Source organism: Elephas maximus, chromosome 4 (genome assembly GCF_024166365.1).
Source record: "Elephas maximus indicus isolate mEleMax1 chromosome 4, mEleMax1 primary haplotype, whole genome shotgun sequence".
NCBI lineage: Eukaryota > Metazoa > Chordata > Mammalia > Proboscidea > Elephantidae > Elephas > Elephas maximus.
Window position 1 is genome coordinate 188,052,446 of NC_064822.1, and position 25,024 is coordinate 188,077,469.

General features: G+C 43.5%; 1 protein-coding gene across 5 annotated transcripts in view; it reads right to left on the minus strand.

Moving 5' to 3' along the window:
- EFCAB6 (EF-hand calcium binding domain 6) overlaps window positions 1-25,024 on the minus strand; it is a 381,524-nt gene that overhangs the window by 131,982 nt on the left and 224,518 nt on the right. For all 5 annotated transcript variants that reach the window (XM_049884609.1, XM_049884607.1, XM_049884608.1 and 2 more), the window contains one exon: window positions 8,601-8,697. In XM_049884609.1, the coding sequence (XP_049740566.1) occupies window positions 8,601-8,697 (97 nt within the window). The remainder of the gene's footprint in view (window positions 1-8,600; window positions 8,698-25,024) is intronic.

Sequence of the window (25,024 nt, forward strand, 5' to 3'; positions counted from 1 at the left end):
GAACATACAAACAGGCACTATGCGCTGGAAGGGGTGATTTCTGGGTAACAAGTGGCCTCTGCTGTGTGCTCCTGAGTCTTCTCCCGACCAAAAAGGTGAGATTAAACACTATTAGAAAGGAAAGTCAACCCAATTAACTGCGAATGAGGTGGTAGCCTCAGGTGCTTAAGGGTCAGTGGTTTGGGCCCGCCATCTGTCAGAGAGCATGTTATCAGGAGGGATCAGTCCCTGGAGAAGGACGTCATGCGTGGTACAGTAGAAGGTTAGCGAATAGGGGAAGACCCTCAACGAGGTGGATTGACACAGTGGCTGCAACAATGGGCTCAAGCATAGCAACAACTGTGAGGATGGCGCAGGAACGGGCAGTGTTTTGTTCCGTTGTGCATGGGGTCGCTGTGACTTGGAACCAACACGACAGCACTTAACAACAACAGCATCGTGTCAGAGGGGAAATGAGGGATTTTATAATCCAGCTGTTATGCTGGATGCTAATGGTATCTGGGGAGTTGACAGGCATTGAAGAGGACCAAGGACTCTAATAATAGCTAACACGCAGGGTACTCAGCACTGTCTTACATTCTTTCCAAGTAATTGTTCACTGAGCCCTCCTCATAACAGCCCTGGAAGTAGACATAAAGAATATGCCCTGGGTTGGATAATGTCACCCCAGCAAAAATCCATATTCTTTTTGGAACCTCAGAATGTGTAGTTGGAGATAGGGTCACTGCAGACGTAATTTGTTAATTTAGGATGAGGTCCTACTAGAGTAGGGTGGGCTCTTAATCCAACATCAGGGGTGTCTTTATAGAAGGGGAGAAGAGACACACAGAGACAGCCACACAGATGTACATAGATTAAAAAAAAAAAGGTAATCTGATAAAAATAATCTCATGAGCAAATGTGAGGGCCAGTTTTATAGCATCTTTGTTTTGTAATTCTGTAATTACATCCCAGTGGGTTTTGGTTTTTTCGGTTAATTATGTCCTACAAGATTCAAGAATAAAAATGAATATACTTACAAATTTATGTTATCGGGCACGTAACATATAATGATGTAACGCACGATAACAGCAACAGGAAGGGGAGGCGCGGTATAGGGGTAGAGATTTTGCATGTTACTGAAGTTAACTAGTTGTATTTGAACTAGGTTGTTATAACTATAACATGTGAAATGTAACACTCCTGATAACCACCAGTTTTTCTACTTTTTAAACTCATATGGAGTTGCAAGGGCCCGAATAGTCAAAGCAATCTTGAAAAAGAAGAACAAACAGGAGGACTCACACTCCCCAATTCCAAGATATACCATAAAGCTACGATAGTCAACAACAGTCTTGTACTGGCATAAAAGTAGACATTTAGACCAACCGAATAGAATTCAGAGTCCAGAAATAAACCCATACATCTACAGTCGACTTATTTTTGGCAAGGGTACCAAAATCCCTTCTACGGGACCAGAACAGTCTTTTCAACAAACGTGCTCAGACAGCTGGATCTGCACACACAAAATAATGAAATGGAACCTAAACCTCATACCATACACAAAAATTAACTCAAAATGAATAAATGACTTAAATGTAAGAATAAAACAAAAACAATCTTAGAATAAGACACAGGGGTAATGTTTTGGGACCTAGTTTTCAACAATAGATTCTTAGATGAGACATCAAAAGCACAAGCAAAAAAAAAGATAAATTGTACTTCAACAAAATTAAAAACTTTTGTGCATCGAAGGACTTTACAAAAAAAGTGAAGAGAAAACCTATAGAATGGGAGAAAATATTTGGGAACCATTTATCTGATAAGGGTTTAATGACCAGAATATGTAAAGAACTTCTACAACTCAAGGATAAAAAGACAAACGACCCAATCGAAAATGGGCAAAGAACTTGAATAGGCATTCCACCAGAGAAGATAGACTAATGGCCGGTAAGTCCATAAAAGTCACCCAATGTCATTAGTCATTAAAAAAAAAACATTAGTCATTAGGGAACTACAAATCAAAGCCACAATGAGATACCACTTCACATTCAGCAGGATGGTAAGTCCATAAAAGTCGCCCAATGTCATTAGTCATTAGGGAAATACAAATCAAAGCCACAATGAGATACCACTTCACATTCAGCAGGATGGCTACTATCAGAGAAATGGAAAATAACAAGTGTTAGTGAGGATGTGGAGAAACTGGGACCCTTATCCTCTGGTAGAAATGTAAAATGGTGCAGCTGCTGTGGGAAAGGGTTTGGCGGTTTCTCAAGAAGTTAAACATAGAATTACCATAAACCAAAACCCAAACGTGTTGCCATCAAGTTGATTCCTTCTCATAGCGACCCTATAGGACAGAGTAGAACTGCCCCATACAGTTTCCAAGAAGTACTTGGTGGATTCGAACTGCTGACCTTTTGGTTAGCAGCTGTAGCTCTTAACCACTATGCCACCAGGGTTTCCTAGAATTACCACATGACCCAGCAGTTCTACTCCCAGGTATCTACCCAAAAGACTTGAAAGCAGGGACTCAAACAGACTTGTACATCAATGTTCATTGCAGCATTATTCACAAAAACTAAAAGGTAAAAACCCAAGTGTCACCATCAATAGATGAACAGATAAACAAAACGTGCTCTCTCCATAAAAAGAAATGAAGGTCTGATACATGCTGACATGGAAGAATCTTCAAAAACATTATGCTCAGTGAAATAAGTCAGTCACAAGAGGACAAACATATGACTCCACTTATATGGAATAGGTAAATGCATAGAGACCAAAGTTTATCAGTGGTTACTAGGGGCAGGTGGGAGGGAGAAAGAAGTCACTGCTTAAGGAACGCAGAGTTTCCATGATGATGATGAAAAAAAAAAAAAATGGAAAAGGATAGTGGTGATGGTAGCACAACATGGTGAATTGTACACGCAAAAATGGTTGAAATGGCAACTGTTTTGTTTCTATATTTTGCTGCAGTAAAAAAAATGTTGTTTCCAAACAAAGATCCAAATAGGTTTTTTCCTCCTTTGTAGAACTTGATGCACTAGTTGAAAAACGCTTGAAGAAGAACAAGGTGGAGGAATGTGCCTGCCAGTGCTACTAAGATTTATTATTAAGTTAAAGTAAATAAAAAGATATGGTATTGGTGTTGGGACAGGCAAGCTGACCAATGGAAAAGAATAAGGAGCCCAGAAACACCCACGGACCATCACATAGGGCAGAGCAGATTAGTAGAGGAACAGACGGACTTCACAATAAATGGTGCTGGGACAACTGGGTGTCCAGATGAAAGAAAGTGAAATTGGAACCCTCCCTCACAACACATCTAAAAAGCCCATTCCAGATTTCAAGACCTAAGTATGCAAGGTGAAACCATAAGGCTCCTAAAGGAGAAAAGTAAGAGAATATCTTCATGGCTTTGAGTAGGACAGGACTTCTTAAACAAGAGCTGGAGGGAAATACTAATAAATTTGACTACATTAAAATTTATTAATATGAAGGAAGGGAACAGCAGAGAAAACAATGAAGTCTAATTTTATTTTTTTTCCCCCAAGGAAAGCATAAGTCAATGTGGTGTGCTGGATCTTAATAACTTCTGGAAGCATCTCTATCCAAGAAATAGCTCCTTTACTCTGGATCTTTGCATTAGCAGCCTCAGTGCCTCTTAAAATGAGATCTCTGTTACCCCAGTTATTCTAGTCTGTCCTATAGAGTCGCTATGAATCAGAATCGACTCAACCTCAACAGGTTTGGTTTTTTGGTTGATTTATAGGTAATTTAAGAGTTATAGCCCTCTGGGTGATGCAAACAGTTAAGGACTCTACCACTAGGCCAAAAGCTGATGGTCTGAACTCATGCAGGGCTCCTGGAAGACAGGCCTGGTGATCTGCTTCCAAAAGGTCCCAGCCTTGAAAACCCTATGGAGCAGTTCTACTCTGCGTACATAGGGTCATCATGAGCTGGAACTGACTTGATGGCACCTAACAACAACAACAAAGAGAACTTATTTTTATCAAGACATCATACGAAGATGGTGAGAACACAACAAAAACCGGGGGACGATCTTTGCTACTACAAAAGACTAGTATCCAGACTACTGTTTAAGAGTTCCTATTGATCGGTAGGAACTATGGAAGAGATCCATATTCAAGCCTATTCCCAAGAAAGGTGATCCAACTGAATGTGAAAATTATCGAACAATATCATTAATACCACACGCAAGCAAATTTTGCTGAAGATCATTCAAAAGTGGTTGCAGCAGTGCATTGACAGGGAACGGCCAGAAATTCAGGCCAGATTCAGAAGAGGATGTGGAACCAGGGATATCACTGCAGATGTCAGACGGATCCTGGCTGAAAGCAGAGAACACCAGAAAGATATTTACCTGTGTTTTATTGACTATGCAAAGGCATTCAACTGTGTGGGTCCTAACAAATTATGGATAACACTGCAAAGAATGGGGATTCCAGAACACTTAATTGTGTTCATGAGGACCTATACATAGATCAAGAGGCAGTCTTTCAAAGAGAACAAGTCAGGAAAGGTGTGTCAGGGTTGTATCTGTTCACCATACCTAGTCAATCTGTACGCTGGGCAAATAATCTGAGAAGCTGGACTATATGAAGAAGAACGGGGCATCAGGATTGGAAGAAGAGTCATTAACAACCTGTTATGCAGATGACATAACCTTGCTTGCTGAAAGTGAAGAAGACTGAAAGCTATTACTGATGAAGATCAAAGACCACAGTCTCCAGTATGGATTTCACCTCAACATAAAGAAAACAAAGATCCTTACAACTGGTCCGATGAGCCACATCATGATAAACGGAGAAAAGATTGAAGTTGTCAAAGATTTGATTTTACTTGGATCCACAATCAACAGCCATGGAAGCAGCAGTCAAGAAATCAAAAGACACATTGCCTTGGGCAAATCTGCTGCAAAGGACCTCTTTAAAGTGTTAAAAAGCCAAAAGTGCCACCTCGAGGACTAAGGCAGGCGCACTTGACCCGAGCCATGGTGCTTTCAACTGCCTCGTAAGCATGTGAAATCTGGATAAGGAATAAGGAAGATCGAAGAAGAACTGACACCTTTGAGTCGTGGTGTTGGGGAAGAATACTGAATATACCACAGGCTGCCAAAAGAACGAACGAATCTGTCTTGGAAGAAGTACAGCCAGAATGCTCTTAGAAGGGAGGATGATGAGACTTTGTCCCACATACTTTGGACTTGTTATCAGGAGGGATCAGTCCGCGGAGAAAGACATCATGCCTGGTAAAGCGGAGGGTCAACGAAAAAGAGGAAGACCCTCAACGAGATAGACTGACACAGTGGGTACAACAATGGGCTCAAGCATAACAACGATCATGAGGATGGCGCAGGACCGGGCAGTGTTTCATTCTGTCGTAACATAGGGTCGCTATGAGTCAGAACCAACTCTGACCTAACAGCACCTAACAGCAACAACATCTGTTTTTATAAATAATGCTTTATTGGGACACAGCCGCATCCATTCATTTATGTATTGTCTATGGCTGCTTGTGTGCTGTCATGGTAGACTTGAGTGGTTGAGTCAGAAGGGACTCTCCAAGCCAGAGTATTTAGTATCTAGTCTTTTACAGGAGAACCGTGCCAACCGTTAGTCTAAGGTATTGACAATATTCTCTCCTTAATCCGGATAGCGGTTACATGGGTGAATAATATTATTTAAACTGTACATATACATTTTACATACTTCACTGTACTAAGTCGAAAGGATCCCAGAGAAGTCCCCTTAAACGCTTACAGCTAAGGCCTGCTATGAGCTGGCCCCGTCTGCCTCAGCCCTGCCTTGCACTGGAAGCCACCCCCACCCAATCCCTTGGACACATCCAAGCTGGACTATTCGTGCTCCTACCAAGCTAGTCAGTCTGCCACTTCCATGGGTTGGTTCACCCCACCAACAGCTTCCTCATCCCCACCATCCATCGTCAAATGCCTGCCCATCTTCTGAGGCTAACTCGTGCCTCCTTTCCTGACTCCTTCAACAGAAGTCACATCTTCTTTTGGGCACTCCCACTACACCCAAGCCAGGTGTCTGCTGTAACACCTCCACTTCTTCATAGCGATCACTTGTGCTCAGGCCATAAGTCTCTAGTCCTCCCTGGACCACGGATCTCTTCGGGGCAGGGACTGTGTCTTTTTTGTCATTGTGTCTTTAGAACCTCACACCGTGCCTCCCACATAATTGGTTCATGATAAATGTTTGTTCAAGAAACACACGGACTTATTTTCCAAAATGAGCACAGGAAGCCGACTCCAGTGGGGTGGCTCCTCCGAGCTCCCGAGATTTCAGCTGGGGTTCATCCCTCTCTTAGCGTGGCTGCATGGCCAGCCAGGCGACTCTGTTTGAAAATGACTAAATACCCGGATCTTCGCCCAAGTTCCAATGCAGCTTCACTGCAGAACACATCCCCCTGGATAGAAACAGGTTCTGTGTGGTAAGCACCCGATGCAAGTCTGAGAGGTGCAGGATGCAGCCAAGAGGAGACAAGGCCACACCCTCTCCTTACCTGTGAAGCTGTGGGCCACAGGTCAAGGGCAGGCCTGGGGAGGGCCTATCTCAGGATCTGTGTGTCATAGCACCCCCTGCAGATTTAGAATTAAGTCCAGTTCCCCAAATGCTTGACGTAAGACAGAACCAGCGGAGCGACAGAGCTGTCCACACGGTAATAACAAGACGCACAGGGCTGCTCAGTCTTGTGCAGGTGGGGTGCCTAATGCTCACTTCAGGACCAAGTGGGTAGGTGTGCTCCCTCCACACGTCCCTTGGGCCCTCTCCAGTCCCTTTATTCCAGATGGCCCTCTGCTTCTCCCCCTTCCATGTCTGCACCTGTGCAGTCCGGGAAGAGAAGGGGGTGCATGTGAGACCCCAGGTGCCGCTTTGGCAGCAGAGTGCTTCGGCCTCCAGTCCCTCTGAGCACCGTGAGGGTAACCTGGGGCTCTGCAGAGCATCAAGTAGAAGATGACTGAGCCACCGAGGGCACCGAGGCTGGAGACGTAGAGGTGGGAGGCTCTCGGGGGAGCAAGAGTCACAGAGAGGAGAGGAGGTCAGCCAGGGAGAGAGAACACAGCCCAGGAGGGTGGGCGGAGGGGAGGAGGCCCCAGAGAGCACAGTCCTGGGAAGGCCAGCATCTCCAGAGGGCAGAATTGGGCGCCTCAGCAACAAAGACCCCTGCCCACTCACCGTTCTTGTCACCCTGCTCCGCCCCACTTCATTGATGGCTGCTGGACTGACCGCTTTGTGCTCTGTGAGGCAGGACCGAGCTGACTGTTGACTAGTGAATCCTTGGGTGCAAAGCCTGAGCACAGTGCCAAGTGCTGAACAGATCAGGATGGGATGGGAGCTGGGAAGGGGCCTGGAATTGGCCCTGGGGGCCATGGGGACAGGTGCCTTAGAAGGGGGAGGGGAGGCTGCAGGGAGAAGGGGAAGAGGCTGAGAGTGTGGGCTGTCCTTGGGAGGGAGGAGGCTCTGGGCCAGCTGCGGAGAGGCCCAGATCTGCCCAGCTCCCCTGGTCCCAGAGGGCTGCCTGAGGACTGGCCTGGCCTCAAGCTTCAGGCTATGCCAGGGGCCCCAGTGCCGTCCCCATTCTACAGGACAGCGAGTCCATCCCACATCTCAGTCCCTGGCTCCTTCCAGCTCCCTTTGCAGACCCTCTTCTCCCTCCGCCCCCAGCCTCTGTCCGGAAGTGGAATGGATGGTGCTGGGGAGATGCAGCCCTGGCACCCGACACGACTTGACAGCCAGAACGTCAAATCTGGTCCAGATGGCATGAACATAGACGGAAAAGGACTGGGGGAACCACGGTGGAGACGGTCTTCAAAATACCCTGAAAATACTTCCATGAGGCAGTTTTCAAGGTACTTTTAAACATAAAGTTATTGTGTCCTCGTTGCACTATGAAATGCGGACCCCACATCCTAGATTTCCTGGGTGCAGCCAGTTCCACCCACTCGCCTCCATGTTCCCGTAAGTGTAGCCTCGTTGTCCCATAAGTGAAGCCTCTCCCTGATGCCAGGATCACAATTTACACGGCTGCAGGTGGATGGTATTGGCCTTGTGTAATTTTGGCAAATTCTCTTTCAATAATTTTGGAAAGACAGGAGGAAACTGCACTTTAAAAATGCATGCTTCCAATTGTGTAAAATGAAGCACGACCGTATCTGTTGAGTCCATTCTGACTGACAGTGACCCTACAGGACAGAGCAGAACTACCCCACTGGGTTTCCAAGGAGCGGCTGGTGGATTCGAACTGCTGACCTTTTGGTTAGCAGCTGAGCTGTTAACCACTGTGCTACCAACAGTATCGTATATTTTTCACTTAAGATTTTAATTCCAACCCAACATGAAGTAATGCCAGGTATTTTTGTCCGTGGAACTCCTCCAATGACTTCTCTTTCTAGACAGCCATTGACTTTGAATGTGGGAATTTAGTTTGAGAAAGTATTTGCAGAATAAAAGGCGGTAGGAGAATTGTTTTCCCACCTCGGCGGCTGGGTCTAAACAGTTTGATCATCCCAGGGATCTTGAAACACCGAAATAGATTTTCTTGCCTTTTAAGGAAATAAATGTCTTTCTTACCTTCGACAAGTCTGGCCACCTGTTTGTCGCTTTAGTGACAAGATACTGATGAGCCTGCTCACAAGCTAGTTCTGAATCCGTAACCTTCTGTTTGGGTCTTGAAAGAAAAAAATTAAGAAATAATAAATAACTGCGTTTTAAATCTAAAGGGCTCATTAATCTCCCCAGGGGTTCCCCCAGCCCCCGTTTGTTTCAAAGTACCATTAGAGTCTGTTAGTTCACATCTGGTCTAACTTAATTCCCAAAATACAGTCAGATTTTCCCAGCTGCATGTTAGCGAAGTCTTCTTAAATTTCGTAAGTCCTGGTTTATTTTCAGATAAATGCTATTCGACTTTTTTTTTTTTTTTTGCAGCTCACCGAACAAATAGGGCTCATTGATTCTCAGAGCGGAAAAAAACATGATATAACATTAAGTGTTGTAGGAAGAAAACAACTGAAAGCTCTTATTTCTGAATTGACAGGTTGGAGTGAAATACAGACTAAAGCAAAGAGTTCTGGAACGAGGGCGGGACACGGCTTACAGACTTTCCAGTCTCGGCTCATTTCCAAAGGTTGGGCTTGTAGGACTGAAAGATGATCAAATTTCTATTATATTTACTCTCAAATGATAGAAACTGAGGGCACTAAATAAAGACCCTGAGTTCGAGCACAGTGAAGTGGTGGATAGAGAAATTTGAGATGCCCCTGGATTTTCCCATTCACTAAAACAAACTGTTGCTGTTGTTGGGTGCCTTTGAGTCAATTCCTACTCACAGCAACCCAGTAGGGCAGAGTAGAGCTGCTCCATAGGGTTTCCTAGGCTGTAATCTTTAAGGAAGAAGATGCCAGGCTTTTCTCCTGCAGAGACGCTGGTGGGTTCGAACTGCCAACCTTTCCGTTAACAAGCGAGCACTTAACTGTTGCTCCATCAAAAAAAAAAAAAAAAACCATTGCCCTTGAATCAAATGTGACTCGTAGCGACCCTGTAGGACAGAGTGAACTGCTCTGTAGGGTTTCCAAGGAGCAGCTGGTTGATTCTAACTGCTGACCTTTGGTTAGCAGCCGAGCTCTTAACCACTGTACCACCCCCCCCCCACACACACACCAGAGCTCCATAAAACAAACCAGGGGAAAATAAAAATGTTGGAAAACCCCACTGCTACTTCTTCCCCCAGAGCCGCCTTGCTCCCTCGGGTATCACTCCACTTTAAGGAACTCAAGCTTCTCTACACACAGATCTGCACCCAAAGTCTCTCCCCCTGCAGTTAGCAGAGCTCTCAAGGTCGTCCTCTGGCAGAGTGGACAGCACACAGGACCACGCCAATTGCCCCTGGACGAGGCCACATCTGTGCATCTGCTCAGAACCCCCACTTTTTCAAGTGCACATGTGAGTGATAAATGTGTCTTGCCTAACAGTGAATAAGGGGCACGTGACTGAGACTCCATAAGACCCTTGTATGAATTTCACCTCCAGGCACCCCAGAAAACCCGGGTGGGGAGACAGAAAACAAGCCCCATGTAAAGCTTTTTAATAAGTACTATTTGTTTTTGCTTGTAAGGAACTTACGTATGAACCGCTAATGAAGAAAAAAATAAAAAATTCTAACATCACTTAGTATGCTGCCAGTTGAGAAAATGTTAAGAAATTTTGTTTGTCAAACCCTAGAGGTCAAAGCTTTCTGCCATTTACCCAAGACAGGCTTTGAACCTGTGATACACCGGTCAGTCACACAGTGGGGCCTCTAGGGTCATGCAGGCCACCACGAACGTGGTGACCAGGAGGTGCTGGGACTCTCAGTCACCAGATGTGCAGACCCCTCTTGAGTCTTCTTCACAGCAGTGCTGGTATCACCATCCCATTTTGCGGGAGGAAACGATGTTTTGGAGAGGTTCGGAACATGCCAAAATCACACAGCTAGCTCTTGGGAATGCTGGCATTCAAACACAAGTCTCTCTGATGCCACAGCCTAGATTTTCTCACTATCATTTTAATTAAAAACATTTTTCCTTTATTTTTTACGCTTAATATTTTTTTAATTTCGTTTTTATCTGGAGCTATATAGTTTTTGTAGCCTCCATGAACTTCACTCTTCATAGGAAGAGAGCCGTTAACTGTTACATTTTGCAGTGGTGAGGGCTGCCTTTGGCTCGTCCTTCTCTGAGGAGCCTCTTTCCATCCCAGGTCCCTGTTTCAGTTCAACAAGTGCAGACCATGGGCCCCGGCACTGAGGGAGCGCTGGTGCCGTGCGAGATCCCGGGAGCTTAGGGCCTGCAGCTTCGGCCTCTCCGAGAAGGCCCTGTTGGGACGTTACACACTGTCACTCATGTTAAAACCAGACAGCAAGCCAGTTCAGTTACGAGAACCAGCAAATTATGGAGTAATCATTGCTACCCATGTGGCTTCTCATTTAAATTCTAAGAACTGTAACTGCTCTCAGACAGCTATCCTGGACCACACCTCAAATTCCTCAATGGCCAACAGTTGCCGGCACCTACTGGTCACTATGTTCACGGTGGCCAGCATGACCCTAGAAACCTCCACTGTGCTACTGACCCAGGTATCACATGGAGAGGGTCAAGTTCAAAGCAGCACTCTTGGGTGAATGACAGAAACCTTTGACTCCCAGGGTTTGGCAAACGAAATTTCTTGCATTTTCTCGAATGGCAGGGTCTGAGAACCAGCTGCAGAGTGGGCAGTGTCTCCTTACCCATCCTGTGTTGCTGCTTAAGTGGACTATCTTAGTCATCTAGTGCTGCTATAACAGAAACAGCACAGTAGATGGCTTTAACAAACAGGACTTTATTCTCTCACAATCTAGGAAGCTAGAAGCTCAAATTCGGGGTGTCAGTTCTAGGAGAAAGCTTTATCTATTGGCTCTGGGGGAAAGTCCTTGTCATTAATATTCCCTTGGTTTAGGAGCTTCTCTGCACGGGGACCCTGGGTCCAAAGGACGTGCTCTGTTCCTGGCACTGATTTCTTGGTAGTATGAGGTCCCCCTGTATCTCTGCTTGCGCCTCTCTTTTATATCTCAAAAAAGATTGACTTAAGATAGAATCTAATCATGTAGACTGAGTCCTGCCTCATTAACATAACTTCCTCTAACCCTGCCTCATTAACATCACAGAGGCAGGATTTACCACACATAGGAAAATCACATCAGATGACAAAATGGTGGACAATCACATAGTACTGGGAACCATGGTCTAGCCAAGTTGACACACATTTTGGGGGGACACAATTCAATCCATGACGTGGACCAAATGAGGACTTGCCCGGTTTCCTTTTGTCTCCTGGCAGATGCCAGGTGGTGGGGCACACAGGTAAACCACTGCTGGCACACTTCCCTTTACTGAGACCCTCGTTCTTTAAGTTCACCAGTTACCTCTCTATTGTCAAATTAAGTGGTCTTTCTTGACTTCTCTGTTACACGTGACACTCTTAGCCATCCATCCTCTCTTCAATCGGCTTCATGACACTGTTCTTTACACGACATGATAGATATGCACACCTAACATGGGGCCCGGCAGGTGTACACCTCCAGTCCCTCCCCCTTCACTACCCCTTCTCGCTACTCCTACCCCAAAGTTTATTACTCCTCTGAGAGGTCATCCCTTCCCGTGTCTCCAACTACCATGTCACTGCTGTTTACCCATAAAACTGTACCACTAGTACTCTAATCTCACCCAGGTTTTTTCGCTTCCATCTCTCTCCAACTGCCTACTGGACTTCACAGAATCATGGAATTTCCAGGGTGGAAAGGGATCCAAAGGTCAATCATCCAAAGGTCTCCTATCATGACTTTACCACCAAAGGTTTGGGAAGGCTGATGGGATTGTGCTGCATTTTCACAACTATTATTTAAGAGGGCTGTACATCATAATGACATATATTCCTCTGCCTTTTCCTTTAGATGCCTCCTAAAGCCTACCAGTGCCAAGGGGTCTCACCTGGACATCCCCAGAAGTTCTGTCACAGAGGGAGGCCTTGAGAGGCATGTGCTAGCTGAGTAAAGTCAACGTGTCCGAACTGATCTCAGTATCTAAACACATATCCAAACAGCCCTTTTACAAATGATTTCTTTTCTAGGCCATAAGGCTCAATTATTTCCTTAGTCATCTGTGCTCACGCCAGGGAGTCCTACTGGTTTTCCCATCCATTGCTCCCTTTTCCATTTTACATCACCGTTCCCTCTAGAGAGATCAGAAGGCTTTTCTAGGACCTATTTACATTGCTTCACTCCAAACACTTCCGATAGTTACTGGTGTCCTCTCCTGCTGCCTGGCTCTTTAGGACCTTGACCACCAGTCACCCTCTATAGCAGTCGGTCATAAAAACACACTGAGCACTTACTATGCACTGCTGTAGCCCTGCAGACACAATAACAAACAGTGTAGACAGAGTCCACGTCCTGAAGGAGTTTACACTCTGATGGGGAGAAACATACTACAAACACATGGAAAACTGAATCGGGTAACTCCAGTGCTGGAAGTGACTGAGAAGGATGTGAGGGGGGCACCTTAGCTGGGAAAGCTGGGAAGCCTCTTTGAGACACAAGCAATAAGGAGGCAGCATGTGAACCTGTCGGGAACCGCGCTCCAGGCAGTGCTAGCGTCCTGAGATGGGCTTCCGATTCCAGTTAAGATGGAGTAGGAACACGTCACCCCATCTCTCTCACTGATCACAACTAAAAAGCTGGGACAGGATACAAAATGTAACTCTCTGAAGATACTAAAAAGTGAATAATAGGAGGAAGATGGGGAGGAAAATAGAAACTTGAAGGATGGCTGACACAGTGGTAAGATTCATAGGTTTTTTTCCTCCCATATCTCCCAGCTTAGACTCAGAAATCCTGATTCTGGAATTGTGAAGTAGATGTAGACAGAAAAGCTCCAGGGGAAAGCCAAGAGGGGTACAAGCAATGTGGGGGGATTCCTTTTTTTCTTTTTTTAATCTCCTAGTCCAGATTCAAGGCCAGTCCAGTCACAAAACTGCACTTCCGTGGTGGTGGCAGCAATCCCCCAAAAAACCAAACCTGTTGCCGTCAAGTCGATTCCGACTAATAGTGACTCTATAGGATAGAGTAGAACTGCCCCATAGAGTTCCCAAGGAGCACCTGGTAGATTCGAACTACTGACCTTTTGATTAGCAGACGTAGCTCTTAACCACCAGGCCACCAGGGTTTCCTGTGGCAGCAATAGCAGCCGCCAAGTAGGTGGCTTAAGACTCTGAGAAGAAATCTTCTCTCTGATCAGAAGGAGCCCGTGTGATCCATGTGTGTGGGTGATTCATGTTATTTTCTCCCTCTCTCTTTTCTCTCACCACTTTGCTCCTGGAGGCAGACCCAGTCATGGGAAGTACACAACAGTACCCAAAAACCAAACCAAACCCATTGCCGTCAAGTCGATTCTGACTCATAGTGACCCTATAGGGTAAAATCCAAGATTTTCTATCCAGAAGGCCAAGAAAGGGGACCCCTGGGGGCCGGAGAGTGTGAAGGTAAATCATAGAGAGGGGAGACATGAAAAAGAGACTCTTCAAATCTATGCAGACATCCCAGGCTTATCTTTGATATGTACATGTGTGGAATAACACAAAAAAGCACAGCAGAGCTCTCAGACCTTAACTACTGTGTAGGCCACAGACTATTAACAGATACCAGACTGGCCTGGGTGGTGCACACACAGATCTGGCCTGAATTATGCTGCGATGTCTCTGAAAACCAAACTGACATCAAAACCACAGTTTACAGAAGGCAAATTGGGACTTACATTTAAAACTAAATTGGGTTGACTGTCTACTAAAAATAAAGAAATAAATCGACATTCTACAGGGGATTTTAACAGAACCCAGGGTGTCATAGCAGAATATTCAATACGTCCAGGATACAATCCAAAAATTACTTGATATACAAAGAACTAGGAAAATCTCAACAACTCTCAAGGCAAAAGACAATCAACGACACTAACCCCAGGATAATCCATATGTTGATATTATCAGACTTTAAAGAAGCTATTATAGGCATGACCCATGAAGTAAGGGCGAACACCCTAGACATGAATGGAAAGATAAAATTTCTAAGCAAAGATACAGACGCTACAGTATATTAAGAAAAAGAACCAAATAGAAATTTTAGAACTAAAAAATACAACTGAAATAAAATTTTCAATGTATATGGCTAAGTGGTGGAATGGGAAAGGCAGGGGAAAGAGCCAGTAAACTTGAAAATAGATTAAGAGAAATAATTCAATCTGAACAAGAAAGGGAAAACTGAGAGAAAAAAGGACATAGTCTTATGGACCTGTGGTACAAAATAAAAAGGTCTAACATTCATGTCACTGGGATACCAAAAGGTAGGAGAAAAAGATTAGTATGGAAAATATATATTTGAAGAAATAATGGCTGAAAATTTCCTACATTTGGTGAAAAACATATATTTATATATTTGAAGAAATAATGGCTGAAATTTCATAAATTTGGTGAAAAATATATATTTATGTATTCAAGAAGCTCAGCAAACCCAAAAATGATAAACTCAAAGAAAACCATGCTCAAGCAGACCATAATCAAATTGTTGAAAACCAAGAATAAAGAAAAATCTTGAAAGTAGCCTGAGAAAAATGACACATTATACATAGGGGAAAAACTATCTGAATGGCTTCAGATTTCTCATCAGAAACCATGGAAGCCAGAAGACACTGAAGCAACATTTTAACAGTGCTGAAACAAAAGAATGGTCAAACCAGAATTCTATATCCAGCAAAAATATCCTTTAGGAATGAAGAAGAAATAAAGATATTCTTATAAAAGAAAACTAAGAATATTTGTGTACCATAAACCTTCTCTTAAAGACAACTAAGTTCTTCAGCAGAAGGAAAATGATAAGAAAGAAACTTGGTACTTCAGAAAATAAAGGAAGAGCAGCAGAAATGACAAATATCTGGGTAACTAAAACATACTATTTTTCATTGGATTGGGGGTACCTGTGTCCTTTATTATAGACTCATAGGATTTAAGTGTCCTGATCCACCCTGCAGGTTAGCTGGGCAGTCTTGCCACATCACAGGTGAGAAAACCATGTTGGCCCATAGGAATTAAGTGCCCTGTCCAAGGTGACAGGGTTAATTTGGAGATGGAAGTGTCTGAACCAGAGCTTAGGTCTCCTGATCCCCTGACCACACCTCATCTCTGCTCTGGGCTGCCTCAGTCAGTTGTAAAAACAGGGAAGGGTTGGGGAAAGGCAGTCTCCTAGGTCAAAGTTTGGGTAAGACTTTCCTTGCTTTCAAGGCCCTGGGCCAGGACTAACTCCCCAGTGTCTCCAAGTCAGCATCAGGGTCTGTGTAAGGCCCAGGCCTGCCTCTAGAGTTCTCTCTGCCCCACAGTCTGCTCGCCAAGCCTCAAAGAGTCACTTCTTAGAACTCAGGCAGGAAGATGTCAAACTTGGCCCCTTCTCGGCTGAGCAGAGGGTCTCAGCCTTGATCCCACCTGTGCTCTGGAGTCCCTTACCTCTCCCCACACAGGACTTGGATGTAATTATTCACTGAACATATTTATTAAGCACCTGCTCTAAGTGAAGACCGAAGAATTCAGCAGTAAAATAGGACAAACTCATAGAATTGAGAGTCTGGTGGGGAAGTCAGACCCAGAAGATGACATGTGAGATGAATGTTAGGAAAGAGGGTACAGGGGTAACTGCCCTTCAATCCTGGGGAGAATCCTGGAGAAGCCTTTGCAAAACCTAAAATAGAAAGGTCTGGGGGCTGTTGGAGCTGGTGTGGGCTCCCCGTGGCTCCTTAGTGACCCATAATCAAGGGCCCAAAGTGCTGCCCCCGACAGCAGCTTGAGAGGGTAAGGCATGAAGGGGGTGGGGAAGTTGCCAGGTTGGGCTAGTTCACTGGTCTCACCCAGTTCAGGAGCAAGACTAGTCGGCCATGACTGGCTGATCTTCAGCCTAAGAAGCTGCTTCAAACGTACAGGCCTCCATGAAGTTTAAACCCCAGTAAAACATTCCTTCCTGTAAATGTAAAATCCCACTCCTCCCTCCTCTGCCCCCCTCCTTTTTTCTCCTTTCTGAGACCATTGGGTTCACAGCTGCATGACCCCATGCCTTCTCACTGCCTCTCCTCTCCGGGCAGGCTGCGACCTTTGAGCAAGGTAAAGCCTTCCTGAGTGCCCATCACATTCAGTGTACCTGTTCCTCCCTCAGAGAGAAAGGCAGAAACATCCAGACTTATCTCAGGGGATTCTGCAGCTTACAAGCCCGCAGGAAGCCTCCTTAAGGAAGGAGAGCAAGCCGGTGTGTTTCCAGCTTCTAGAAAGGGTGGGAAAAAGGGTTCTCATTGGATGGGGGGTACCTTGGGAAACCCCACCAATTCCTTTACCTTTTCTTAGAACTCAACCCTTGAGGGAAAGGGTCTCAAAAGTATTCCTTGGAAAGGGGGTCTGCATGAATTTCAGGTTGTGGCTATTGGCTCTAGGATGCCTACTTCTCCAGCTGAGTGCTCAGTTCCTTGGCACTTCGGCTATCTTATTTCTGAGAGACCAAATCTATCTGTAATGTAACTAGTAACTTGGAGACTGCCAATTACAGCTTTGTCCCTATGGCTCAAAAGGAAGAAGTCTGTCAGGCAAATTCAGGTAGATAAAGTGTGTGTGTGTGTGTGTGTGTGTGTGTGTATACACATGTGAGTGTGTGTGGTGTCAGATATCATCTCTAAACCAAAAAAAAAAAAAAAAAAAAACCAAACCCTTTGCCATCAAGTTGATTCTGACTTATAGCGACACTATAGGACAGAGCAGAACTGCCCCATAGGGTTTCCAAGGAGCACCTGGTGGATTTGAACTGCTGACCTTTTGGTTGGCAGCCATTGCACTTAACCACTATGCCACCAGGGTTTCCATCATCTCTACAGATTGGAAATAAACCAAACTGAAAAAAAATATATATATATACTATTTTTCTCAGAGTTTCAATATATGTGAAGCAAAAACTAATAGGACTGAAAGGAGAAATAGATAAGTTCAAAACTACTGTTGGAGACATCAGCATTCCTCCTTAAGTAATTGATAGAACAAGTAGACAGATAATAAGCAAAAATGCAGAAGACTTGAAGAACACTATCAACCAACTTGACCTGACTGGCATTTATAGAACAGTCCACCCAACAACAGAATACACATTCTTTTCAAGTACACAAGACAGACCATGTCTAGGGTCACAAAACAAACTTTAACAAATTTAAAGAATTAAAATCATACAAAGCGTGTTGTCGGACCAGAAGAAAAGTAAATTAGGAATCAATAACAGAAAGATATTTGGAAAACACACAGTATTTTGAAATTGAAGCAACACAATTCTAAATAATCCATGGGTCTAAGAGGAAGACTCAAGGGAAATTAGAAAATATTTTTAACTAAATGAAAATAAAGACTTCAACAGATACAAATTTGTGGAATGCAGGTAAATCAGGGTCTAGTGGGAAATTTATAGCCTTAAGCGCTTATATTAGAAAAGAAAGGATGAAAAATATCTGAGTTTCCAACCTAATAAAATACAAAAAGAGCAAACTAAACTTGAAGCAAACAGAAAGAAGAAAATAATAGAGATAAGAGCAGAAATCAATGAAATTGAAAACAGAAAAACAGCTAAAAATCAATGAAAACCAAAAGCTGGTTGTTTGAAAATATCAATGAAAATTACAAACCTTTAGCTAAACTGATCAAGATAAAAACAGAGAAAACACCAATTACCAATATCAGGAATGAAGAAAAGGATATCACTGAAGACCCCACAGACATTAGAAGAATAACAAGAAATACTATGAACAACTTTATTCTCACGAATTTGACAACTGAGATGAAATGAACCAACTTCTTACAAGACACGAATTACCAAAACTGAGTCAAGAAGAAATAGAAAACGTGAATGGTCCTGAGCCGTTGCTGTCAAGTCGTTTCCGACTCATAGCGACCCTACAGGATAGAGTAGAACTGCCCCACAGAGTTTCCAATGGTCCTATAACTATTAAATTAATTGAATTTATAGTTAAAAATCTCCCAGCAAAGAAAACTCCAGAGCCTGATGGTTTTATTGTTGAATTCCATCAAGTATTTAAGGAAAAAAATAATACGGATTCTAAACAATGCAGAAAATAGAACAAGGAAGACTTCCCAACTAAATAAACTCTATGAGGCCAGAATCAACCTGATAATGGACCTAGGGTTGGTATTCACGACTTTTATTCTTTCTTAGAGGTCCTCCAAAAAACAGGAAAAAAAAAATTATTTTCTTAATAGAATAAAACTCATTCTATCTTAGAATTGGATTCTTTTATATATCTATGATACATTTTGGAGTCTTAATGATCTTGATCTTAATTTTATTATATTTCATTATCCTAGGAAAAACTTAATCATTACTCGTTAATTGTTCCCAACTGTTATGTATGGAATTGTATACCCCCAAAAAATGTGTCAACTTGGCTAGTCCATGATTCCCAGTATTGTGTAGTTGACCACGATTTTGACATCTGATGTGATTTTCCTATGTGTTGTGAATCCGACTTCTGTCCCCCACGCATCTGTCAGTTTGTTGTACTCTGGAGGCTTGCATGTTGCTGTGATGCTGGAAGCTACGCCACTGGTATTCAAATACCAGCAGAGTCACCCATGGCAGGTTTCAGCTGAGCTTCCAGACTAAGACAGACTAGGAAGAAGGACCTGGCAGTCTACTTCTGAAAAGAATTAGCCAGTGAAAACCTTATGAATAGCAACAGAACATTGTCTGACATAGTGCTGGAAGATGAGCTCCTCAGGCACTCAAAAGATGACTAGGGAAGAGCTGCAACCTCAAAGTAGAGGTGACCTTAATGATGTGGATGGAATAAAGCTTTCAGGACCTTCATTTGCTGATGTAGCATGACTCAAAATGAGAAGAAAACAGCTGCAAACATCCATTAATAATTGGAAACTGGAATGCATGAAGTGTGAATCTAGGAAAATTGGAAATCATCAAAAATGAAATGGAACCATAAAGATTGATATCCTAGTCATTAATGAGCTGACATGGACTGGCACTGGTCATTTTGAATCAATCATATAGTCTACAAGCCAGGAATGACAATTTGAAGAGGAATGGTGTTGCCTTCATCATCAAAGAGAACATTTCAAGATCTATCCTGAAGTAGAACGCTGTCAGTGATAGGATAATATTCATATGCCTACAAGGAAGACCAGTTAATATGACTACTATTCAAACTTATCCACCAACCACTAAGGCCAAAGAGGAAGATATAGAAGATTTTTACCGACATCTGCAGTCTGAAATTGATCAAGCATGCGATCAGGATTCACTGGTAATTACTGGTGATGGGAATGCAAAAGTTGGAAACAAAGAAGAAGGCTCTGTAGTTGGAAAATATGGCTTTGGTAACAGAAACAATGCAGGAGATCACATGATAGAATTTTGCAAGACCAACGACTTCTTCATTGCAAATACCTCTATTTTTGCCAACATAAATGGTGACTACACATCTGAACCTCTCCAGATTGAATACACAGGAATCAGATGGACTACATCTGTGAAAGAGACGATGGAAAAGCTCAATATCATCAGTCAGAACAAGGCCAGGGGCCAAGTGCAGATCAAACCATCATACACAAGCTCAAGGTGAAACTGAAGAAAATTAGAACAAGTCAACAAGAGCCAAAGTTTGACCTCAAGTATATCCGACCTGAATTTAGAGACTATCTCAAGAATAGATCTGACACGTTGAACACTAATGACCAAAGAACAGATGAGTTATAGAATGACATCAAGGACATCATACATGAAGAAAGCAAGAGGTCCTTAAAAATACAGGAGAGAAGGAAAAGACCTAAATGGATGTCAGAAGAGACTCTGAAACCTGCTTTTGAACGTCGAGTAGCTAAAGCAAAAGGAAAAAATGATGAAGTAAAAGAGCGGAACAGAAGATTTCAAGGAGGGGGGCTCGAGAAGACAAAGTAAAGTATTACGATGACATGTGTAAACACCTGGAGATAGAAAACCAAAAGGGAAGAATGAACTCAGCATTTCTCAAGCTGAAAGAACTGAAGAAAAACTCAAGCCTTCAGTTGTAATACTGAAGGGTTCTACAGGGAAAATATTAAACGACACAGGAAGCATCAAAAGAAGATGGAAAGAATACACAGTGTCATTAGTCACTATACCAAGAAGATTTGTCAACGTTCAACAATTTCAGGAGGTAACGTATGATCAGGAACCAATGGTACTAAAGGAAGAAGTTCAAGCTGCGCTGAAGGCACTGGCAAAAAACAAGGCTCTGGGAAAAGATGGAACACCAATTGAGATGTTTCAACAAACGGAATGCAGCACTGGAAGCACTGCTTCGGCTCTGCCAGGAAATTTGGAAGACAGCTACCTGGCCAACTCACTGGAAGAGATCCATATTTATGCCCATACCCAAGAAAGGTGATCCAGCCGAATGAGGAAATTATTGAACAATATCATTAATATCACACACAAGCAAAATTATGCTAAAGATCATTCAAAAACAGCTGCAGCAGTATATTGACAGGGAACCGCCAGAAATTCAGGCCGGTTTCAGAAGAGGATGTGGAACCAGGGATATCATTGCTGATGTCAGATGGATCCTGGCTGAAAGCAGAGAATACCAGAAGGATGTTTACCTGTGTTTTATTGACTATACAAAGGCATTCAACTCTGTGGATCATAACAAATTATGGATAACATTGAGAAGAATGGGAGTTCTGGAACACTTAATTGTGCTCATGAGGAACCTGTACATGGATTAAAAGGCAGCCGTTCAAACAGAACAAGAGGATACTTCACGGTTTAAAGTCAGAAAAGGTGTGCGCCAGGGTTGTATCCTTTCACCATACCTATTCAGTCTGTATGCTGAGCACATAATCCGAGAAGCTGGACTATATGAAGAAGAATGGGGCATCAGGATTGGAGGAAGACTCATTAACAACTTGTGTTATGCAGATGACACAGCCTTGCTTGCTGAAAGTGAAGAGGACTTGAAGCACTTACTAATGAAGATCAAAGACCACAGCCTTCAGTATGGATTAAAACTCAACATAAAGAAAACAAAAATCCTCACAACTGTATCAATAAGCCAGATAATGACAAATGGAGAAAAGATTCAGGTTGTCAAGAATTTCATTTTACCTGGATCCACAATCAACACCCACGGAAGCAGCAGTCAAGAAATACAAAGACGTACCGCAGTGGGCTAATCTGCTGCAAAAGACCTCTTTAAAGTGTTGAAAAGCAAAGATGTCACCTTGAGGACTAAGGTGCACCTGACCCAAGCCATGGCGTTTTGAATCACCTCATATGCATGCGAAAGCTGGACAATGAATAAGGAAGAGCGAAGAAGAATGGATGCCCTTGAATTGTGGTGTTGGCAGAGAATATTGAATATACCGTGGACTGCCAAAGAGTGAACAAATTTGTCTTGGAAGAAGTACAGTCAGAATGCTCCTTAGAAGCAAGCATGGTGAGACTTTGTCTCACGTACTCTGGACATGTTATCAGGAGAGACCAGTCCCTGGAGAAGGACGCCATGCTTGGCAAAGTAGAAGATCAGCGAAAAAGAGGAAGACCCTCAACGAGATGGACTGACACAGTGCCTGCAACAACAAGCTTCAAGCATAGCAACAATTTTAAGGATGGCTCAGGACAGGGCAGTGTTTCGTTGTGCTGTGCATAGGGTTGCAATGAGTTGGAACCAACTCAACGGCACCTAACAACAACAACAACATGATGTTAATGAGGCAGGAGTTGAGGCAATTAAGTTAATGAAGCAAGACTCAATCTATAAGATTAGTTTGCGTCTTAAATCTACCTCTTTTGAGATATAAAAGAGAGAAGTGAGCAGACAGACAGGAGAACCTCCTACCGCCAATAAAGCAGCGCTGGGAGCAGATCCTGTCCTTTGGACCCGGGATTCCTAAGCAGAGAAGCTCCTAAACCAAGGGAAGGTTAATGACAAGGACCTTCCCCCAGAGCCGACACAGAGAGAAAGCCTTCCCCTGCAACTGGCATCCTGAATTCAGACTTCTAGCCTCCTAGGCTGTAAGAGAAAAAATATCTCTTTGTTAAAGCCGTCCATTTGTGGTATTTCTGTTATAGCAGCACGTGATAACCAAGACACCAACTATGCTAAAAAAATTAATTAAAAAAGGCTAAAGTAATAAAACAAAAATAAGATGGAATCACCTAGCAGAATGATGAAATCCTGAAATTGATCACCATTAAAAAAAAAAAAATTTTTTTATGATGCTATCCTTGAGTATTCTTACTGCACTGCCCAAAGTATTACAGTATCTTTCAAGAAGTTATAAAACAAGATAGTGAAGCCATATCTGCAGACTACTTCAGCTTTCACTGAACAGTGGAAAATTCAGAATTCTTATTTTATGCCCAAGTAGCAAAGGGAGGAAAATTGACAGAGGAGGTTGTTTCACAATTATTAACTGAATCAGAAGATGAATGCAGATAAAGAATAACTAGATTCCAAGGATGATGATGAAATTGGTTGTCGAAGCCACATCTCAATCTGTGAGGCTTTAGAGGGCAACATCCCAGATACATTTTCTCAAACTCAATAACTGATGAGTATTTCAGGGAAAAAAGAAACTCTGTGTTTTCACTCAGTTTGCCATTCAACAGGAAAGATCTGATCAGGCAATACTTTCTGACAAGAGCCTTGACCGTCCAATTTTGCTTAAAGGACACATGACGGGACAGCATTCTTTCATCTTTTCTGATGTTCGTGCATGAAAATGTACTAATTACGGTTTTTAACTGGGTAAATGGTCAAGGCAAGTGTGTTTTTAACAAGGTGACTGGAAGGGAATAGATGGTGTAGAAATCAAGCGAGTCATTGTACTTATTACTCTAATTGGTATTTACAAATTTAAAAATGAAAAAGTTCTGCAGTTATGAAGCAAACAAATGGCCGCCCTGTCTTCAACAAAATTATGAGCCCTCGCAGTTTTAAAAAGTACTGCATGTCAATGACGCAAGAGCAAAGTGAATGCCCAGAGGGCAGAGGAGCCCAGCAGGGAGGGCAGGAAGGCTTTGAAGAAGGGACGGCACCCAGGTTTGTTAGGTGGAAAGAGGGAGGCTGAGGAGGGACAAAGAAGACAGGTTCTCTAGGCAGAAAACCACCACTCTCAACAGGCACCTGGGTTCAAATCCCTGCCCCACCATCCATCACTGTGCCCCTCTGGACGAGTCACTAACTTTTCTATAAGCCCCAACTCTTGTGTCTGTAAAATCAGACAGTATTAATTATTAAAGGATATTAAAAGATACATCGTCATGAAGCACAAGGTCTGGTCCATAAGTGGGCTTGACTTTCTAATGTAGCGCCTGGCCTAGGTCTCAAAGCTGTTTCTCCCTCAGGCCCCAGGGCCCAAAACAGGTCTCTATGGGCTCCACCCTCTCCCCCTTTCAGTTCCTCCTCCACTCTGGGGCTGCTGAAAGATCTTTCTAAAGCACAGCTGTGACCTCCTCACTCTCTTGTCTACAGAAAAAGGATGAACTCCTCGTTCGGGCACTTGGGTAACTACCCAGCCCGGCCTTCCTGCTGCTCCAGGCCCCCTGGTCACCATGCCCTCTGGGCATATGGCTCCTGCACACTCTCCTCTCCCATTTCCCGAATGTGCCCTTTCCAGCCTCTATACTTTTGCAAATGCTGTTCCCTGGCCTTGAACAGCCTTTCCTGTAGCCTGCATCTGATAAAACCCTACTCACACTTCAAGACCCAGCTTGGATGTCTCCACATTGCCTGAGAACCTGAGACGACTGAGCCCCGACCCTCTACTCTCCTATAGCACTTTAGCTACCCTTCTGTTTCTTTTTATTTATTTTTGTGTCCGTGAAAATATACACAGCAAAGGATACACCAGTTCAACAAATCCTACATGTACAACTCAGCCACACTGATTACAGTGTTCATATTCGCAACCATTCTCGTGGTCCCTTTCCAGTTTATTCCACCACCATCAGCATATGGTCACTGCCCCCTAAGTTTCTCATCTAGCCTTTCGAGATGTTGTCAATTTCATCCCACACAGATGAATCTTTGAAAGACCACAATGCTCAAAGCAGACATACTTTACTAATCACTCTTCTATTTCAAAGAGCTCAGGCTGCTAACCAGAAAGAAGGTCAGGAGTTCAAACCCACCAGCCGCTCCTTGGAAACCCCATGGTGCAGTTCTACTCTGTCCTGTAGGGTTGCCATGAGTCGGAGTCGCCTCGATGGCAGTGGGTTATTTCTCTTTGTTCCTGTCATCTTATATTCAACTGTGAGCTCCTCAAAGGGAGAGTCTGCATCTTACTCATCTCTGCACCCCCGGTCCTAGGACAACGTGTAGCACATAGTCGACATTTAGTAAATGCTTGAT